At 40.3% G+C, this 22,137-nt stretch overlaps 1 protein-coding gene across 1 annotated transcript; it reads left to right on the plus strand.

The window, feature by feature from the left end:
- Positions 1 to 372: 372 nt before the first annotated feature.
- Positions 373 to 2,998, plus strand: LOC148657164 (5-beta-cholestane-3-alpha,7-alpha-diol 12-alpha-hydroxylase-like). The gene has a single exon (XM_088643052.1). The coding sequence runs from the start codon at positions 421 to 423 to the stop codon at positions 1,954 to 1,956; it is 1,536 nt and encodes a 511-aa protein (XP_088499178.1). The 5' UTR covers positions 373 to 420; the 3' UTR covers positions 1,957 to 2,998.
- The last annotated feature ends 19,139 nt before the right edge of the window (positions 2,999 to 22,137 follow it).

Raw genomic sequence — 22,137 nt, forward strand, 5'->3', positions numbered from 1 at the left:
TAATATTAGCACATTTTTAGAAATCAAGATACCTCTCCTTGGAAACTTCTAGAATTGATGTAAAATGTTTACATTAATATGGGTAAAATATTTATAAAAAGGACATTGTAAAAAATGTAGTACTGCAGACTTAGAGTCAAGAACATGATGTTTTCAAAACACCTTTGAAAGGAGATGTCAGATATTTTCTAGTGTTAATAAAGAATTTCAGTTATGCTGCTCTCCTTATACTGATGAAATGTGAACTCAAAAACTACAAGGCAATAAAAGAGTTAAATGCTGAGGTTTCCCATTACTTTTGATTATGCAATGATCTCTGCTTCAGTACATTGCAGTCAGGAGGAGGAGCAAGAATTTCATTTTATATTCAGAGCAAGTGGTGCTTTTACTCATTGCAGCTCTGTGAGACAGTCTGGCAAAATGAGCTTTTTACTCTCAGTTCTTCTTTCAGTGCTGGTTTCTATTCTCGGTGGACTTTATCTCCTGGGAGCATTTCGCAGAAGACGCCCTGGAGAACCCCCGCTAGACCGAGGTCCCATACCTTGGCTCGGTCATGTCCTAGACTTCCGCAGGGACACAGCTAAGTTCCTTCAGAAAATGAAGGAGAAGCATGGAGATATGTTCACAGTGCAGTTAGCCGGCTTCTATTTCCATTTCCTAATGGATCCACTGTCTTTCGGAACAGTGGTAAAGGAGGCACGAACAAAGCTGGATTTTACCAAGTTTGCACAACAACTGGTGGCAAGGGTCTTTGGTTACCATCCCCTAGATGATGACCACAAACGTCTACAAGCTTCTAGCAACAAGTATCTGATGGGGGACGGTTTGGTAGTCATGACCCAGGCCATGATGAGCAACCTTCAGAACCTGATGCTACACAGTGTGGGTACAGAAAAAGATGAGAATGAGTGGAAAGAAGATGGACTTTTTAACTTTAGCTACAATATTGTGTTCAGGGCTGGTTACCTTGCCCTTTTTGGCAATGAATCAGTGAAGTCTGCAGGCAGCTTGGAAAAAGCAAAGGAGAAAGACCGCATTCAATCCGATGAACTATTTTATGAGTTCAGAAAATATGACAAACTGTTCCCTAGGTTGGCCTATGGAGTGTTGCCCCCAAAAGAGAAAATGGAAGCAGAAAGACTAAAACGGTTGTTCAGTAGCATTTTGTCTGTACAGAATGTGAATCAAAAGGAAAATATTAGTGGCTGGATTTCTGAACAGCAGCAAGAGAGAGCTGAAAATGGAATGAAAGAGTCCATGCTGGACAGATACATGTTTTTGCTGCTCTGGGCTTCTCAAGGCAACACCGGCCCTGCTGCTTTCTGGCTGCTTCTGTTCCTCATGAAGCATCCTGACGCAATGAAGGCAATCCGAAAGGAAGTGGAAGAGGTCTTGAAGGAAACAGGACAAGAGGTAAAACGTGGGGGGCCGCTTATCAATCTCACAAGAGACATGCTTCTGAAGACCCCTGTGTTGGACAGTGCAGTGGAGGAGTCCCTCCGTCTCACAGCTGCTCCTATCCTAACCAGAGCTGTTCTGCAGGATATGACCCTCAAGCTGGCCGATGGTAGAGAATACAACCTCCGAGAAGGGGACAGAGTTGCACTGTTTCCACGTACTGCTATTCAGATGGACCCTTCTATTCACCCTGACCCACAGACCTTTAAATATGATCGATTCCTCACACCAGAAGGGACCAAAAAGACAGACTTTTATAAGAATGGTAAGAAGGTGAAATATTATAATATGCCCTGGGGTGCTGGGGTGTCAATGTGTCCAGGCCGTTTCTTTGCAACAAACGAGCTCAAGCAGTTTGTCTTTTTAATGTTAACATACTTTGATTTTGAGCTCAAGAACCCAGAAGAAGAAATCCCCTCCATCGATACCACACGTTGGGGGTTTGGAACCATGCAACCAACCAGGGATGTTCAGTTTAAGTACAGGTTAAGATTTTGAATCAAGTTCAGGATGAGTTTGTGAGTGTTATGTGTGCATTTTGTTCCTGTTTTTCCTCATGCAGGTTCAGAATAACTCTTATAAATTATATTGAAATCTGTTAAAACAAAATCAAAATCTGAAAATCAAATCTATTTTTCTGTTTTGTTAATCTCCATTATTAAATATATGGTATATAAGTATAGCTAAAATTATGTAGTTAATCTTATGATATTCAATGCTTTGAGTCTTTAAAAAGTGCTAATCAATGCAATCACATCATTTTAGAGCTCACTTTTTTATCAGTTGTGCATTAAATTAATTAAAATGAGTAAAATTAATTTATTTAAAAATACATACTGGAAAGTTGTTGTTTTGGAGCTCATAACATACCTCACCATTTGTAACTTAATACAACTGGTCAAAACAAAGCAATGAAAGAGATATTTAGTATTTTAGTTATCTAGATAAGTCAAATGATCTTTTTTAAAATGAAAAACTGTAGAATTTAATTTTTAAAGCATGCAATTTGTGTAATTTCCTTAAAATTACTTTTCTCAGAGGTAAAATGGCAGTTTTAGCACTACTCTACACTATCTTCACACATTTTCTAGAATCCCACATTGAAAAAAATATGAAACATCTGCTTTTCACCAGCTTTAACATTCAATTCCATAGCCTTCTTCCAGGTTTCTGTAGTGACACCACCATACATGAATCCTGTTGTTATTTTTACATGCTTGAGCCTACACTGTTTCCCAATAATGCTGAAGAAATTGTCATTTAAATATTTGTATTTGTTTAATACACATTACGGTGACACTTTCCTGTTTTCTACTTCTACTTCTCTTTTAATCAACTTTTAACTCAACAGGCAGAAAGGGTATTTTTCAAACTGTAAATAAGAAATTTCAATGCAGATTAAAGAGTTTCAGCTGCTCTCAACAATAACTTTATTATACAGGATTTCTTTTCTTTGATTGGGGAACTTGTATCTTGTATCTGATATTAAAAAGTAACAAGGAGTTTGTTTTATTTAAATAAATGCGCAGTAATTCTGGAATCTGCCTGGATTATGATCTTTATTTAAAATTGACTCAACATTTCCATCTGCTGGTTACCCTGGAAACAGTTTCATTGTGGCAGCTTTTTTTATCTGAAAAGAGGAATGACGTTCAGTTATCTGAATTCTTTGTGGACATATTCTGTATACAATATTGCTGTTATTTACATTTGGTACTGTAGGTTCTTACTGAACAACCTTTTCATGTTCTCATCGTTTTATGCAAACCAATTCTTCAACTGTTATACTCTTTGCATCTTCAAGTTTTTACCATATACAGTATGTATATATACTTGCGGTATATCTATGGTAAAAACAATTGTCTTTAAAAAAAATTCAAAGAGGAAAACAAATGATTTCAAGTCGTGGGTGGGGTCTTTAGGATCGCAGCCCAGAAATAATCTTGATAATTACATCCAGCAATCAAATTACACCATCAACAATCAAGTTAACAACACAGACCACAATCCCTATCCAAAGCTCAGAACAATAAGACGGATGGCCAGAGTTCAAAACACAAAGAACTCTGAGCTTCCAAGAGTTACAGACACACTGTAACAAAACTGTCCAATGCATTTGCAACTATTAAAATATTAAAACTATAACCTTAAATTATTAGGTTAATTATTTAACTAACAATTAAAACTATGAACATCAAAAACCATTGCTTAAATATAAATTAATGAGAAATGATTGTAGAAATATATGCTCTTGACATGCTTACATATAGCTACATCAAAACAAATGTAAAATATTTGAAAGAGAACTGTTTTAGAAAAAAAGCCTTTGTCTGCATTCAATAGGTCATCTCTTAGTCCAGAATTTTGTTATAAAGGGAGTATTCCATGCAGATGACAAGACAGTCTTCCTTGCTCAGTTCTTTTCTATCTGCTCATGTCACACAAACGGTTTGTCTTGCACTACCTAGTCAGCATCCCAAGCATTTTCTATCTTTAAAAACCAAGTGTATCTGAGAGGTTTGCCTTATGCATTAATCAATACATGCTTATGCCTTACTTGGAGAAGAAAAACATCATGTGGAATGGATGCAAATTTTTCAAGATACCAACAGCTACTCTCATCTCCCCCATTACCCCTTCCTCCACCTTGAGCATATCTTTATCTTTGTTTTTCATTCTATTTTATTTTTAAATATGCATCATACATTTGACTTTTAAAGCTTGTCTGAATTGCCAAGGCAGAAGCTAACCGAGATGTGCAGCGCCACAGTGGGACTGCAGGTGAACTGGCATAACTGAGAGCCTGGGGCTCCAATTAAAACAGTGTTCCCTATCTGCATTTCAAGGCCTCAGTGTTCCAGCCCCAGGCAATGTTGGAAGTACTGTATGTACCATGCGTCAAGTAGCAATCTCAGCAGATTTGACAGCAAGCCTTGTGCTTTCTTGGCTAAACACAAACTCTTTCATGAAGCAGAAAGAGTTAATCATCCATGAAGACTTCTTTTCAGCTTGTAGCACCTTCACTCATGGCTGAAGGCAACTGGGAAGAAAACCCTCCAGGACTAAGGATGTATTACAGTTCATGACCTCTTATCTGCTAAAATGCTGACTCCTGTCTATGGTTCTGAGAACTACCAAGCCTAATGTTTTAGTGTTCATTTCCTTTTTGTATTTTTTACTTTCCCATATCTGCACTGCTTCCATCTCTTATGTAATAGTTGGCCTTTCAGAGTGTCCAGAGCTCTAGAGAGGAATACAGCTTTTCTTTCTTTTTCTTACTGTTGTTTCAGAAACACCTTAGACACCTTAGACACTGTGTCCTCTAGTTTTTTTTTCTTAATCACAGGATAAATATATTAATTTGGGGGCATTTTTTAAATGAAAAAATCATGCAACTGTAAAAGTGTTGAAGATAATATCTGTGAATAGTATTAACCCTGTACCATTAGTCAGTTTCAGGACTACCCTCATTCAGGTGCTCTGCCTGAAATGTAACCAACTATACCTCTGTAGAAGGGGAAAATAACTTTCATTGCGGGCGTGTTTGCAACACTATTGAGTATTCCCATCTGCACCTGCTCAAACAATCATGTGGATTAATGAAAAATGAATTGGTGCAAATGAGAATCAAATCAGATGAAATGAAAACCAGCAGATATGGGGGATTTCCAGTACTAGGGCAGGATACCAGTGGAACATGGTTGCCATGTGATGCAGGATCTCTTTACTGATGTTTCTATAAGAGAGGTAATACATCTGATAGTCTTAATATAGATCCAGTGCCTGGAAATTCTGATGATGTTTCTCTACATCAGAGTTCATGTCATTTGAAATGGTTTTACCGGTCCCAGCAAATGCTCCTGAAATTGTCAAAAAAAAGTATCTTTTGCCCATCTCTTCTAATTATTCCACCAAAGGTTGCATAATACATAAATACTGAAACAAAATTAGATATTATTTTGATTGAGGTGATAAATCAATCCAAAAATAATTAGATTGTGGGAGAAAAAATATGTTAAAGAAGAGAGGAGACCAAAAGGCCTGTATCTCATTTATTATGAAGAGACTCTAGTTTCTTGATGCATGACTTTAAATACAGTTTTGCAAGAGAGGTTAAACATACCCCCACATATCTGTGAGTCACAACCCCCTCACTCTACTTCTGAGTATTAAGGGGGACCTGCAACATTTTGGGGTTATAATGAATCGGGAATGATGAGTAGATTTCAAACCACAAAGAAACTACCATGTACACGGTAATGTGTACAACCTCCAATTTACATCACAAAACAGTCAAAAGTTTCAATGTGTGTAGAGCCATTTTGCCGTCACTGTCTGGGATTCAGAATGAGGCAAAAAAAACTTTTCACCGACATGAAAGCGGCCCTTTTGCACCGTAAACATGTCTTAGACCTGAAGCTTAGAGTATTTTAATAATATTTTAATAATAGTGTTTTATGTTTATGACAATATGTTTAGGATTTTATGTATATGATGTTAATAGTATTTAATATTTTCATGAACTAACACGTAATGTACAAGGCATTGCAAAACAAGAGCAACCTGTCAGCCAACTAAAATAAACTTTCACGTCACAATTCGCACATTCTTCTTTCACATTCACAATTCGCAACTCTTGCGCTGGACCTTGGCGAGACCAACAATTTCTCATCTGCCTGTGACAATATGGTAACCATACAGTAGTTTCACAAAGTTAATGATTTTACACTTTTTTTGGGTAAAATTGTGATACCATCAATTCATTTTTTCACAATTTGAGAAATTTGGACTGCATCTCCACCTCCTTCTAAATCTCTTGCAACAGAAGGGATTCCATTAGATTCAGTCCTACAATTGCTCATACCTACAATTGCTCAATTAATTAAATACTCAATAACATGATAATTGCCTGATGTTTCAGAACCTCTGTATAAAAGTGTGCTCTTCAAATCTGTCATTTAATTCCAAAACCTTTTTTTATTGCAGTAGGAGAATAACAGCAAAGCTGTACACTTGCAGGATGCCAATTTCAAATTGACATTATAAGTATTTTACTTTACAGTATATATTTGTTTAAAATGCGGAAGTGTTAAGGAATTACAATCAAATGAGTAGAGCTCAAAGTAGAGCTGAATTTCAACCTAAAAGTATAAAGAAAAAAATGCTCTGGATCCTTTTTCAAGAATTTAGGGGAATGAGAGGAGGTACTGGAATAAACATAAGGACAACATCAGAAACACAATGTGAGAATAGGTAAAAGGAAGTGAGAAATAGGGTCCAAAGATATAGAAATCCGGAAGAAATTCTAGAGGAAGTATATTTTTGGATAACTCACTTAATTTTGCAGAAGCTCTGTCAAGTTTGTTGGAAATTGTTGATGGAGAGAAGGTTTGAAGGATTGTCACAGAATTTGAGCAAGTCAGGACATTCACTCTCTTCTTGTTAAGCAACTCCAGTGTGTTTTCAGTCCTGTTGAAAAGTGAATTTTCTTCCCAGTCTTTCTGCAGACTAAAGCATTTTACCTTTAAGATTTATTGTACTTTGCTCCCTCTATTTTCCTCACAATCTTGGAAAATTTCAAGCATCTACTGTTAAGAAACAGCTCAGGAGATATTTTTAGCCAACGGATTCATTAAAGGCAATTTCCAAATAAATCTCCCTTATACTATATAATAAAGTTCAGATTCCAGTACTCTAAGAGAATTCAGATTACCAGGATAAAAATCAGGTTTCAAGTCTGAAAGAGCCACTCTCTCACACCCATGCTCTGAAAATTACATTTTGGATGATAATAAAGTCTGCTACTGTATTAATGCCATGGACGATTCCTATGGACACACTATATTTACTATATTTCCTCATTAAAAACAACCCAGTAACTGTCTTCTCTGCATGAACAACAAAGTATGAGTAACTGAGAGAATGAAATCCTTTTCATTATGTTGAAGATGGAAAGAACCTTTTCCTTGTGTTTCAATCAGTGGGCTTTGTAGCTACAGTTTATTTTCAGTTCCAGAATGAGAAGGGAAAAAAACACTTAGTTCTCAAATCAAAATTAAATTCATTCCAAAAATCCCTGTAAACAGTCTGTGGGCTAAATGACTATGTGACAGAATAGGAACAAGTAATAGGTTTATTCCATGCTGAAAAAAAAGAAGAAAACAACTTTTCGGCCATGGAGCCTTCTTCAGGTGTGTTGCGGAACGCTTCACAGCCAAAATGTTGTTTTTTCTTTCTTCTTTTTTTCAGCATGGAATAAACCTATTACTTGTTCCTTTGCAGCCTACGCCTTGTACCCACCTGAACTATGTGACAGAATGCCAACTGTACCAAATTAAAAATGCACTGGTTGTCAAACACACCTTAGGTTCTGACGCATGGAGGAGTTGCAGGAAAGCAAACAAAGAAGAGATGGGGCATACTCACAGTTCTCAAATGGCCCAAGCGTCATCCTGATAATGTACTGGGCACACCCACCCCTGACAGAGACAATGGAAAGCCCCCTGAGGGGTAATGGCTAATAGAAGGATAAAAAATATCTGAGCCTGGACAGAGGGGGCTGTCTCTCCTCTTCCCACGAGCCCCTAGATACTGTACAACACAGACAGCGCAAGGGAAGCCGCAGCCTGCAAGACCACAGAGGAGAGGAAAAATGGAACTTGGTCCAGAAACTGCATACCAAGGGAGACATTGGCAGTGGAACAGAGGCACCGTGCAGAGACCTTTAAGACCTGGAGGCAAGGAGCAAAGAAACCGACCAGATGAGCCGATACTGAACTGAGAGTAATGTAGTGCAGCCTGCAGGAGGACTTCCAATACAGCCCAAACTGGACTGGGTGGCTGTTCTTCTCCATACCATCGAAGACTTTTACAGATTAAGAAAAACACTTTTGTAGCACTCTCTCCTCATTCCCTAAAAGGACTGCTGACCTGCTGGGATCCATTGTGCCCCTTGGAGTTACCTTTTGTTGCTGCAGATCCTGTTTTTTTCTGCTTGCAGTAATTGTGAATGTTGAGGTATTTCGAAAATAAAAAGGGCACTTAGATTATACTGAAGAAATAAAAGGATGTTCTTCGATTTAAAATAAACATTTTTGCTATAGCTTAGACCTGCTGCATCTTACTTTAACATAAGAACAAGTAATAGGTTTATTCCATGCTGAAAAGAGAACGGAGAAAACACAACGTTTCGACGATGCATCATACTTTTGACTTTTAAAGCTTGTCTGAATTGCCAAGGCGGAGGCTAACCAAGATGTGCAGAGCCACAGTGGGACTGTAAGTGAACTGGCATAATCGAGAGCTTGGGGCTCCAATTAAAACAGTGTTCCCTATCTGCATTTCAAGGCCTCAGTGTTCCAGCCCCAGGCAAAGTTGGAAGTACTGTATGTACAGTACAATGCGTCAAGTAGATTAAATCTCAGCAGATTTGACAGCAAGTCTTGTGCTTTCTTGGCTAAACACAAACTCTTTCATGAAGCAGAAAGAGTTAATCATCCATGAAGACTTCTTTTCAGCTTGTAGCACCTTTCACTCATGGCTGAAGGCAACTGGGAAGAAAACCCTCCAGGACTAAGGATGCATTACAGTTCATGCCCTCTTTTTATGCCCTCTTACCTGCTAAAATGCTGACTCCTGTCTATGGTTCTGAGAACTACCAATTCTAACATTTTAGTGTTCATTTCCTTTTTGTATTTTTTACTTTCCCATATCTGCACTGCTTCCATCTCTTATGTAATAATTGGCCTTTCAAAGTGTCCAGAGCTCTAGAGAGGAATACAGCTTTTCTTTCTTTTTCTTATTGTTGTTTCAGAAACACCTTAGACACTGTGTCCTCTAGTTTTTTTTTTCTTAATCACAGTATAAATGTATCAATTTGGGGGCATTTTTTAAATGAAAAAATCAGGCAACTGTAAAAGTGTTGAAGATAATATCTGTGAATAGTATTAACCCTGTACCATTTAGTCAGTTTCAGGACTACCCTCATTCAGGTGCTCTGCCTGAAATGTAACCAACTATACCTCTGTAGAAGGGGAAAATAACTTTCATTGTGGGCGTGTTTGCAACACTATTGAGTATTCCCATCTGCACCTGCTCAAACAATCATGTGGATTAATGAAAAATGAATAAGTGCCAATGAGAATCAAATCAGATGAAACAAAAACCAGCAGATACAGGGGATTTCCAGTACAAGGGCAGGATACCAGATACCAGTGGAACAGGGTTGCCATGCGATGCAGGATCTCTTTACTGATGTTTCTATAAGAGAGGTGATACATCCGATAGTCTTCATATTCTTAATTCTTAATAGTCTTAATTCTGATGATGTTTCTTTCCATCAGAGTTCATGTCATTTGAAATGGTGAGTTTACATCTCAGCAAATGCTCCTGAAATTGTCCAAAAAAAGTCTCTTTTGCCCATCTCTTCTAATTATTCCTCCAAAGGTTGCATAATAAATAAATACTGAAACAAAATTAGATATTACTTTAATTGAAGTGATAAATCAATCCAAAGATAATTAGATTGTGGGAGAAAAAATATGTTAAAGAGGAGAGGAGACCAAAAGGCCTTATCTCATTTATTATGAAGAGACTCTAGTTTCTTGATGCACGACTTTAAATACACTTTTGCAAGAGAGGTTAAACATACCCCCACATATCTGTGAGTCACAACCCCCTCACTCTACTTCTGAGTATTAAGGGGGACCTGCAACATTTTGGGGTTATAATGAATCGGGAATGATGAGTAGATTTCAAACCACAAAGAAACTACCATGTACACGGTAATGTGTACAACCTCCAATTTACATCACAAAACGGACAAAAGTTTCAATGTGTGTAGAGCCATTTTGCCGTCATTGTCTGGGATTCAGAATGAGGCAAAAAAAACTTTTCACCCTCAAGAAAGCGGCCCTTTTGCACCGTAAACATGTCTTAGACCTGAAGCTTAGAGTATTTTAATAAACCGATATAATAGTGTTTTATGTTTATGACAATATGTTTAGGATTTTATGTATATGATGTTAATAGTATTTAATATTTTCATGAACTAACACGTAATGTGCAAGGCATTGCAAAACAAGAGCAACCTGTCAGCCAACTAAAATACACTTTCACGTCACAATTCGCACATTCTTCTTTCACATTCACAATTCGCACCTCTTGCTCTGGCCCTTGGCGAGACCAATGATTTCTCATCTGCCTGTGACAATATAGTAACCATACAGTAGTTTCACAAAGTTAAAGATTTTACACTTTTTTTTGGTAAAATTGTGATACCATCAATTTATTTTTTCACAATTTGAGAAATTTGGACTGCAAGTCCACCTCCTTCTTAATCTCTTGCAACAGTTTCTCGACTCATTCCATGTACAGTATTTAGGGAGAACAGATTCCATTAGCCTCAGTCCTTCTGGACAAAGGCTAACAATGTACCTACAATTGCTCATTTAATTAAATACTCAATAACACGATAATTGCCTGAAGTTTCAGAACCTCTGTATAAAAGTGTGCTCTTCAAATCTGTCATTTAATTCCAAAACCTTTTTTTTTTACAGTAGGAGAATAACAGCGAAGCTGTACACTTTCAGGATGCCAATTTCAAATTGATATTATAAGTGTAAAATCCTGGGTTCGGTGAAATGTTTCAGGCATTCATGTGAAGGACAACAGAGCTTTCACTGGCCGATTATCAAACTTTATTGATAAAAACAAAAACAAAAACTAGCCGACCAAGCCAGAAGAAGACAAAGAATCCAAATAATGGACAGAGCCTGCATTCTCTCCCCAACCATCTACACCACGCTTTTCCCTGGGTCAGAGATTAAATAAAACTTCACTCGCACCAATCAAATTACCACACACTGAACACTGAACATGTTAACCCAAATATGTCTCACTTTAGACCTACTGTGGAAAAAGAAACGTCCTCATTTCTAAGTAACATTCCTATAAGTAAATAAAAACATAACTAAACTTTATAAAAAGTAACAAATACTAGAACAAACAAGTATTAGATGTAAGATCATTAAACAACATGAAACCACTGAAACACTTTGTGTACATTTTTGTTTAACTTTGTTTTACAATATAATCCCTGAAACGGGCTGGCAATTTAACAGGCCTGTGACCTGGCTGTCGTGATGACTGCTTGGGGTTATCAGGGGAGCAGGAGGTACTGTCCATTTGAGATGCTACCTGAGTTGCACTGTGATCTGATTCCCCTGGAAGGTGTTGGACGCGTTGTGCAGTAGACTGTTCATTAATTGTATGTCTGGCAGGATGGTGGCACTGCTTCACACCATAGAAAATGATGGAAGGCAACTCAGGGGTAGCACTAGATACCTGCACATCTGGGTTGTCCTGGGGTGGCACCCTTTGAGTCTGCTGAAGCTCGACAGGTGCAGTTGGAGGGAGACATTCTGTCTGTGGAAAAGCAGGTGTCAAATAAGCTTTCAGACGGTTGTGATGAACAACTTGGGTAGGCCAATCAGGGGAGTCTTTCTGTCTAATGACATACAGCACCCCATCTCCATCAGCAGGACGTATTAACTGTATGATACAGTATGGCCCTTTCCAACGTGGTGCCAGTTTACACTGTAAATGATCTGGATCGTTCAACCAAACTAAGTCTCCCACGTGGTAAGGTAAGTACTTTACTTTTTTGTCATACTGGGTCTTTTGTTGTAGATGTGCAGCTTCACAATGTTCCTGGCTTGACTGATAAATGTGCTGGAGTTTACAACAAACAGATGTAGCATATTTGGCTGGTGTTCCTGGAGATGCAGATGATAGTTCAGCCTTAGGCAAAAATAATCGATGAACTGGCAACCGAGCCTCACGACCATGCACCAGATAGAATGGTGTGTACCCAGTGCTAGCATGTAAACTTGTATTGTAGGCAAGCTGAATGGATCTCAGCAACATGTCCCAAGCTTCATGTGTTTGATATAAACATTTGGCCTGTTGGTCCTTTAGGAACCGGTTAAATCTTTCAATTAGCCCATTACCTGCTGGATGGTAGGAGGAAGTTCGGATTTTGGTCACTCCTAACTTAGAGCAGAGTTCTTTGACTAAATCTGACTCAAACTGTTGTAAGAAAACCGGTTCAGGGACGCCAAATATGTAATCATAGTGGCTCTCTGAAGGCACCAGTTCTGTTGGGTTTGGGCATTTACTGAGACAATTATTAATTGTAGCAGTAAATCACAAAGTTGATTCTTTTGATGGCTTTAGAATCCAACCATGCGACATAACTCAAACAACGCACACACACAGGTACTAATACACGAGGATACATTTATTAATACATAGAATATGCATGTAAAACTAACAGATCTTATCGAGAGGGTTATCAGAATACAAAAGGTATATTCAGTCAGTTACAAAGTGTTACACATATCAAGAGGACATACGTTCAGTATATCATTCATTTAGACCATTTCATAAATGAACTTGGTTATAACTTCTACATTAGATACTCAAACAAGTACATAACTCTTAGGAATTAAATTGATATCAACTGGTTTGGATAACAATTGAATTCTCGAGCTGTAATGCATTGAAGTTGAATACTCATCCAATCTCTGGGGATTCAGATCTCCTGCGGGCACAAAGAAACAGTTGCAGGCTGTTGCTTTCCAATCCGCGCTCTCTGGCTCCGTGCCAGGCTGTGCTGTGCGGCTTGCGACGGTGCGCTGCTGATGCTCACTGTTGGCTTTAACTAGCAAAGTTTGTGCACAGGAGAAAAGATGACTGTGGGTCCCAGCAAGTCAGGAAGAGGACCGGTTCGTTCCTGATGAAGAGCAAGTTCTGAATAGTGATTCAGCTGTCCACAGTTCTGACCTGTTCACGAGGCCTGCTGCTGGTGCTAACCTCGGGTGGATCCTCTGGTTACTCTCTGGCAACCCCCGCTCTCGACTCTTAGAACAAAGGAAAGTTCTGGCACTCGGACACACTGGCCGTTCCGTGGTTGTCCGGGCTGAGTCTCAGGATGGTCAGGAGGCGCGCTGCGAGAATGTCCTGCCCTTGGGAGCCTTCTGCTCCTGGGCCGTCCTGCCCTGGAATTCTCCTTTGAATTCCCTTTAGAACAGTCCACAGAATCCTCTCCAGAATCTTACTGAATCTTACTGAACCTTACTGAATCTCACTGAATCCCTTCTGAATCTTACTGAATCTCTCGAATCTTTCAGGCCCTCTGTGTTGCCTGTTTTTACCTGGAGGAACTTCAGCTCGTTGATTGGCTGAAAGTTCCATGGGCATCAGAGTCCCACGTGGGTTACTCGGCCCTACCAGTCCCTGATTGGTTGATCAAGGTGAGATATGAGTCACTTACTCCTGACATTTAGTAATGCAGTCCAGATGTCCAACTGGCACTCCCTAGACAGATAGGCGCCAATGGATGACCATTGATCATGATAGCCAGGCTTATCTAAGTGCATCCCCCTTTGGGAGCTGTCTTTTATCAAAGGAACCCTAAATCAGCCTGCATGGTTTCTCATGGGGCTGCACCACAGAGATGAACAGAGAAATGAGGCCTAATTTGGGAAAGCTCAGAAACACTTAATTCTGCCTTATTAATAAGCCTCACCGCTACACTGTCGACCTTGATCTGTGTGGAAATATTCTGGAACTCCATGCTCACTTATGTATTGTTTAAAAATAAAGTGAGCAACTGTGACTGCACGGTGGTCTTTCATGGGATACAGGTTCACATACTTAGTAAAATAGTCCTGTATAACAAGAACACACCTGTACCCACTGGGTGAGATAGGGAGTTCAGTTATGTCTGCAGCCACTTTCTGGAATGGTTGACTAGCTTCAATTGTCTGCAGGGGAGCAAGGTTATGGGGTACTGGCATAGCTCTGGATTGACATGCTACACAATGGTGACAATAGCTCTCAATGTCCCTCGCCATAAAAGGCCAGTAGAACTGCTCTCGAGCTTGATGAAGTGTCTTTCTGTGGCCAACTGTTTGGTTTCCATGTAGGAGCTGTAGTACTTCCGAAACAATCTTATCGGGAATTACAATATGAAGAGTAGGCTCCTCCCCTGGTTGCTTACATGAACAGCGATAAATCAGGACATTCACTAAATGCAATTTATAGAACTGTTGCCACAAAACTTTAAGTGGAGGTGAACATTTTTTCATTGCCCAAGCTGGAGGTCTCTTTCCTATAGCTAACCACGCTCACACTGTGCGCAGTGTAACATCATCCTTTTGATATTGGAACAAATCAAATGACAGAGCCTGTGACAAGTCAAGAACCGAGTTGACATTTACAGCAGGATGTATAGCTGGTTTTGTGCACTTTTCTTTGCAGGGTTCATTACAGTTTGTTCACTACAGGCCCTACTAGTGATGTCAGGTGGAGGGGACCATTTGTTTCCCTGCCCTTGGACCTCTGTGAAGTGTACATGACACACACGTGATGGTGTTGGACTGGGAGAACGTTGTCTGGAGTGCTCTTTACCTCTGTAGCTGTCTCTCTTATATCTGGAACTAGAGCTGGTTATGTCATCTGAATAATGCCTGTACCTCTGCTGAGACATTGCAGACTCTTTTTCAAAGCTGTCAGACCTCCCCCGCTGATGATGGCCTGACACCTGCCTGTTCCAGCATAAAGGCTTGTCATAACCGTGGTGTTGTTGGTATGACCTGGCACCAGGACTGGGGCTGCAAAAAGGTCGACTTTGACTGATGGAGCTGCGTGAAGGAGATCTGCCTCTGCTGTATTACTGACGAGCAGTAGAATCTGGTAGATGTCGACAGTCACAGCAAGGACTACAATGGCTATCCCAGGGCCCCTCTGGGGACTGTGGTCTCCTACGTGCAGCAGATGAAGACTGGACCTCTGGGGAATGAGAATGGGTACATGTCTGGGAGTCAGTGATGTTACAGCTGACTGCAATCTGTCTACTTGAAGTGTAAGTTTGTCTAGCTGGGCTGCTAGCTTGTCAGTACTGGTATTAGACAAGCTATGGACTGGGGTGGAGAGAGCAGGCGGTGGAGTAGTCATTGACACTCCAGCTGGAAAGATGCCATGGAATGTGGAACGTGCTCTCACACTGGCCAGCTACCTTAAGAGCTTCATCAAGAGTGGTAGCACCAAACTCATACAATTTTGCTTGTAACTTAAAGTCAAGTCCAGCAATGAAATGCCTCAGGATTTCTCCTGAAATGACAGTTTGCCCATAATCTGGGAAAGCTTCCAGTACAAGGCAATGCAACTCTGCTGCATACACCTCCAAAGGTTCATTAGGCTGAAGAGGCCGTGAATTCAGATACAGTATGTTTGAAATGTCCTGAGTTCCTATTTTTGTCCAAAAACGGATTGCATGTGCTTGCAATATTATCATAATCACATTTCACTGTATCTGGGAGACTATCCAAATAACTAAATGCAGCACCTGCCAATCTTGATGGAAGAATTTTAGCTATTTGTGTTTTATCCATACCTGAAGTCTTACAGCACACTTGAAGACGTCTAACCCACTGTGAAAAACTTTCGGTTCTTTCACCAGTGAAATTCGCCGGCAAAACGGCTTTGAAGTGCACCACAGCAGTGACTGTGTCATCGTCAGACATACTCAATTTCAAAACTGGGACTTTCTCCTAACGGATTCACTCCAAGAACTTCAGAAATATTATAGTGATTTTTACCGGACGAAACCCCCCCCCCAACAAATCCGTATGCAATCTAAAGTCCAGAATAACCGTGTCACAAAGCCAAAAAAAAGTAAAATATCCAAAATGCGATTGGAGATGGTAGTATTAAAGTTAAAAGTTCTTAACTTGAAGATTTTACTTGTGGCGAACAAGTAACGAATTGCAATACGCTTCGTTTCAAGGTAATATTGATAAAAACATATATCCTAAAGTTATAAAATTAATCAGTCAGATAATGATGCTCATCCTACTGAATACATGAAATGCCAAAGTAGTGTAGTAAACTCACGGTGCAGTCCCTTTGCGAACAGCGAATCATCCAAATGAAATGTCCAAACGGCAAGACACGGTGCTGAAGTTTTTGTCCGTGAAGACCACACACACAAAAAAAACTCGCTGCTGCCACCAAATATATGTAAAATCCTGGGTTCGGTGAAATGTTTTAGGCATTCATGTGAAGGACAACAGAGCTTTCACTGGCTGATTATCAAACTTTATTGATAAAAACAAAAACAAAAACTAGCCGACCAAGCCAGAAGAAGACAAAGAATCCAAATAACGGACACAGCGCGAGCCTGCATTCTCTTCTCAACCGTCCACACCACACTTTTCCCTGGGTCAGAGATTAAATAAAACTTCACTCGCACCAAACAAATTACCACACACTGAACACTGAACATGTTAACCCAAATATGTCTCACAGAAGTATTTTACTTTACAGTATATTTGTCTAAAATGTGGCAGTGTTAAAGAGTTACAAACAAATGAGTAGAGCTCAAAGTAGAGCTGAATTTCACCCTAAAAGTATAAAGAAAAAATGCTGTGGATCCTTTTTCAAGAATTTAGGGGAATGAGAGGAGGTACAGGAATAAACATAATAATAAAGTAATAATAATAATTGCTTACACTTATATAGTGCTTTTCTGGACACTCCACTCAAAGCGCTTTACAGGTAATGGGGACTCCCCTCCACCACCACCAATGTGCAGCATCCACCTGGATGATGCGACGGCAGCCATAGTGCGCCAGAACGCTCACCACACACCAGCTATCAGTGGAGAGGAGAGCAGAGTAATGAAGCCAATTCATAGAGGGGGATTATTAGGAGGCCATGATTGGTAAGGGCCAATGGAAAATTTGGCCAGAATGCCAGGGTTACACCCTACTCTTTTTGAGAAACGCCCTGGGATGACCACAGAGAGTCAGGACCTCATCCAAAGGACGGCACCTGTTTACAGTATAGTGTCCCCGTCACTATACTGGTGCATTAGGACCCACACAGACCACCACCCCCTGCTGGCCCCACTAACACCACTTCCAGCAGCAACCTTAGTTTTTCCCAGGAGGTCTCACATCCAGGTACTGACCAGGCTCACACCTGCTTAACTTCCGTGGGCTGCCAGTTGTGAGTTGCAGGGTGATATGGCTGCTGGCAGGACAATGTAAGGACAACATCAGAAACACAATGTGAGACTAGGTAAAAGGAAGTGAGAAATAGAGTCCAAAGATATAGAAATCTGGATGAATTCTAGAGGAAGATTATTTTTGGATAACTCAATTAATTTTGCAGAGGCTCTGTCAAGTTGGTTAGAGATTGTTGATGGAGAGAAGGTTTGAAGGATTGTCACAGAATTTTAGCAGATTCATATCAGGACATTCACTCTCTTCTTGTTAAGCAACTCCAGTGTGCTTTCAGTCTTGTTGAAAAGTGAATTTTCTTCTCAGTCTTTATGCAGTCTAAAGCATTTTACCTTTAAGATTTATTGTACTTTACTCCTTCTATTTTCCTCACAATCTTGGAAAGTTTTGTTGTGGTAAATCCTTCATCAAAGGTGCAGGACACAGTCTTGAGTGGATTCAGTTGTTTTATTGAGCTTGTCGTGGAATTTTATCGAAGAAGAGCCAGGAGAGGTATTCTCATTCACTCAGTAAGGTCTTTATTCATATTGCAATATGGGAAAAAGCCATCACCCATCTGTGCAGAGAAGTGAAAGCTGATTCAAAAGCAAGCAGGGAGAGCCCTTGTTTCATATCTTTTTTAAGCTGATGCAACACTTCAAGGACAGGCAAAGCAGTAATTTTCCATTCCTTACAGGTTTTTGCTTTAAGCAAAGAAGAGCAGTTATTCAAATAGTTTCTCATACTCCCTTCTTCAAGCAGCAGAGATAAACATTATTAAAACATCCTGTGCCCTTGACGAGTTGGGTGCAATCACACTTTGTGCAGCACAGCTCTGTCTGTAAACAACATTTTTAGGATAAAACACCTTTTCTCAGTAACTTTCCACTACAAGCTCAATAATTACATAAACACGTGTTGGGTCTGCCCTGCAGGACAGACAATCCTGCAAGGGTTTCCCAGTTCTTATATACAGTCAGGAGAAAGTTTGTTTCACAATTTGATTGCTTGTCCTGTTCTTTGATATGTAATAACTTCTTGTCGTCTTCTTTGATCTAGATTCTGTCCTTTGATATGCAGCAGACATTGGTCTGCTGTGTCCTGTTTGTGGGTGTCATTTCTGTCTTTTATTATGTAGCATTAAGCTACTGGGGCTGCTTAAGCAAGTCAGCTTTATGGCATCTTACTGTAAATTTTGTTTAAGGCCAAATAAACTGACCCCATCAACAGCTCTCACAATGTGCTTAAGTGGTGATACTTTGATGCTGGATAAGTGAGATATATACGTGTCCAACTTCAGTCCCTCCTGTTAACCACCTGACGATAGCCCCGGTAGGTTACCTATTACCCTTCACGTACACATCAGCAGAGCCCGTCGACTCATTTGACCTGACGTTTTGGGTAATTTGCACTCCTCTTACAGCCTTAGCCATTCCCTATTGGAAGGACCTGAGCTTGGGAGTTTTAGATTTGATTTCCTGAACTCTGTTGAAGAACTGGTGGTGTGGGTGAGGGGTCAGTGGTAAAACCCTAGTTTCTCTTATTTGACTAGAAGGCCAATTACTATTTCATGAATAGAACTCTCACAGTTTGGTAATAATTAATTATGCTAGTCACAGGAACTAGCACTGAGGCTCCTGATGTGGCAACTGCACAATGTCTCACCAATTGTGTGAAGAGCTATATACACACCACATCACAGAGTCTGCCAACCTCATCACTATTCGGTGATGTCCAGACTGACTTTTAATTTCCTCTTCTTGAATAATAATAATAATAATTGCTTACACTTATATAGCGCTTTTCTGGACACTCCACTCAAAGCGCTTTACAGGTAATGGGGACTCCCCTCCACCACCACCAATGTGCAGCATCCACCTGGATGATGCGACGGCAGCCATAGTGCGCCAGAACGCTCACTACACATCAGCTATTAGTGGGGAGGAGAGCAGAGTAATGTAGCCAATTCAAAGAGAGGGATTATTAGGAGACCATGATTGGTAAGGGCCAATGGGGAAATTTGGCCACGACGCCGGGGTTACACCCCTACTCTTTTTGGGAAACGCCCTGGGATTTTTAATGACCACAGAGAGTCAGGACCTCGGTTTTACGTCTCATCCGAAGGACGGCGCCTGTTTACAGTAAAGTGTCCCCGTCACTATACTGGGGCATTAGGACCCACATGGACCGCAGACTGAGCGCCCCCTGCTGGCCCCACTAGCACCTCTTCCTGCAGCAACCTTAGTTTTTCCCAGGAGGTCTCCCATCCAGGTACTGACCAGGCTCACACCTGCTTAACTTCAGTGGGTTGCCAGTTGTGAGTTGCAGGGTGATATGGCTGCTGGCTATGGCTATGAATGATTGTCCTGCCTGTTAATTACTGGACACTGCAGGCTAAACCACCTCTCCTAGTTCTCCATCTTCAGTCAGCTCTGCACTCCACCAGGGTTTAAATGACAATAACTCACTAGTGTGAAGGAGCCTGACACTTGTGGGCAGAACGTGGATTCCAGTGGCACCAGGCAGCACAGACTTTGCAGGCACACCATGCCTCAGTAACGTGAAAAACAGCACTGGGTTGGCGACATATGTACAGCCCTTAAAGAAGTAGTGATTAGCTCAGAACAGGTTATATCAGAACTGGTATTATTTAACATATAAACAGTGCCACAAGAGAATGTAATCTAATGGACTGACTCAGTGCATTACTTACTAAGTGATCACCGCTATTCCACAGACTATATTTTATAACCTCTATGGTCCTTGTGATAAACTCTGCTTTCCTGGATAAGCTTAATTACCAAAATATTACGCAGAGCTATCTGAGGAAGGGTTTATCAGTAAAGGATTCATAAACGTTTCCACATTTCCACAACATTGCACAAATCACCACCAATTCACTACTAAATTAATTAATTACCTTAAATTATCATGTTTAACTTAGTCCAATTGGTATCACACTCTCCGAATGCTTGACTTGTCATTGCTCAAATGCAATGTAAATAATCCAGTTACTTCGGAATTAATATAAAACTCAATTTCAGACACTAGACTTGACTAGACTTCAACATATAACACTTTCCATGGTATCTTATAACAAAGAATATCATCAGGCGCCTCTGCAATAACAGGATATTGCACAGGCCCCCAATGTGCACAAAATAAAATACAACACTTATACCTATACTGTACCTATATTTACATTTACCACCTGTCAGTTTATTCTCCCCCCCCCGCCCCCCTCATAGTTCAGTCCAGTTTCCCAGATAAATGGGGGATCTCTGTTCAACCTGAAGATTGGGATCCACAGTTCGGAAAAGAACAATAAATCCTTCATGTTAACTTGAGGTCGTTGGGGTGATAACTTGGTGATCCACTAGGTCAAGTCCATCTCGGAACCCAAAAGGCCAGGTTATTTTGTCAATCCAGTCCCTCCTGTTGGGAGTTGAACACACTTTCCCAAGCCTCAAGCAGATTAATTAGAGTTGTGTTTTACGACTGATAAGGTAACGGAAGCAAGGCCTTCACTCTTCGAGCGCTCAGATATTATAACATCTTTTTTTTCATCAGTTTTCCTCTCTACTTTCAACTTTTTCTCACAAGATGTCCAAACAAACACGGGTCATTATTCATTAAGACTTCATGTTGATCTGGGTAGAAATCCTTCCCAATGGACTAGACGCATGCTTTTCCCTTGGCTCCTATCTGAAGAAATTATGATTGGTCGCCATTTACCTTTCAGCTCTGATCAGCCAGGCCCTACTGCTTTGTGCTCCTTCCGTGAGGTCACAGGGCTCATGGCATCAAATTCCATCACTTAGTAAAAATCCCAGGGCGTTTCTCGAAAAGAGTAGGGCTGTAACCCCGGCGTCCTGGCCAAATTTCCCATTGGCCCTTACCAATCATTGCCTCCTAATAATCCCCATCTATGAATTGGCTTCATTACTCTGCTCTCCTCCCCACTGATAGCTGATGTGTGGTGAGGGTTCTGGCGCACTATGGCTGCCGTCGCGTCATCCAGGTGGATGCTGCACATTGGTGGTGGTGGAGGGGAGTCCCCATTAACTGTAAAGCGTTTTGAGTAGAGTGTCCCAAAAAGCGCTATATAAGTATAAGCAATTATTATTATTATTATCATCATCATCATCATCATCATCATCATCACTTAACAGGCCAGATTTTTATGACTCTGTCAACTCCTCAGAGTTCCTCTATCTTTCTGCTGAGAATCCCTCCAGATTCCCTTCTCTCCAGGTGTTACACCCTGCTGCTTTCATTCTGTTTCCTCTCTGAGTGAAGCTCTCTGTTGGATGTCTTGGATATTTAAATTTCTACTCTGTAAGGGCCTGAACCTAGCATCAGTGATCAAGTACTGAAGTCATGTGTTAGAAAACTATATTGCATCCCTGGCATCATGTCTAAAGGCCATCAGGTGTCGAAGACGATACTTTCATATTACTAAATCTCTCATATTTACAGATAGAAGGTAACAAGCCACATTCCAGACTTTATTTATAATATATATATACATATTACCTTTGACCAACAGATCACAAAGAGTGAGACCTAAAGGTGTTACAGATGCAGCCATTCAAAATGGGTGAGGTATTTC

Source organism: Lepisosteus platostomus, chromosome 8, assembly GCF_059453375.1.
Source record: "Lepisosteus platostomus isolate fLepPlt1 chromosome 8, fLepPlt1.hap1, whole genome shotgun sequence".
Classification (NCBI taxonomy): Eukaryota; Metazoa; Chordata; class Actinopteri; order Semionotiformes; family Lepisosteidae; genus Lepisosteus; species Lepisosteus platostomus.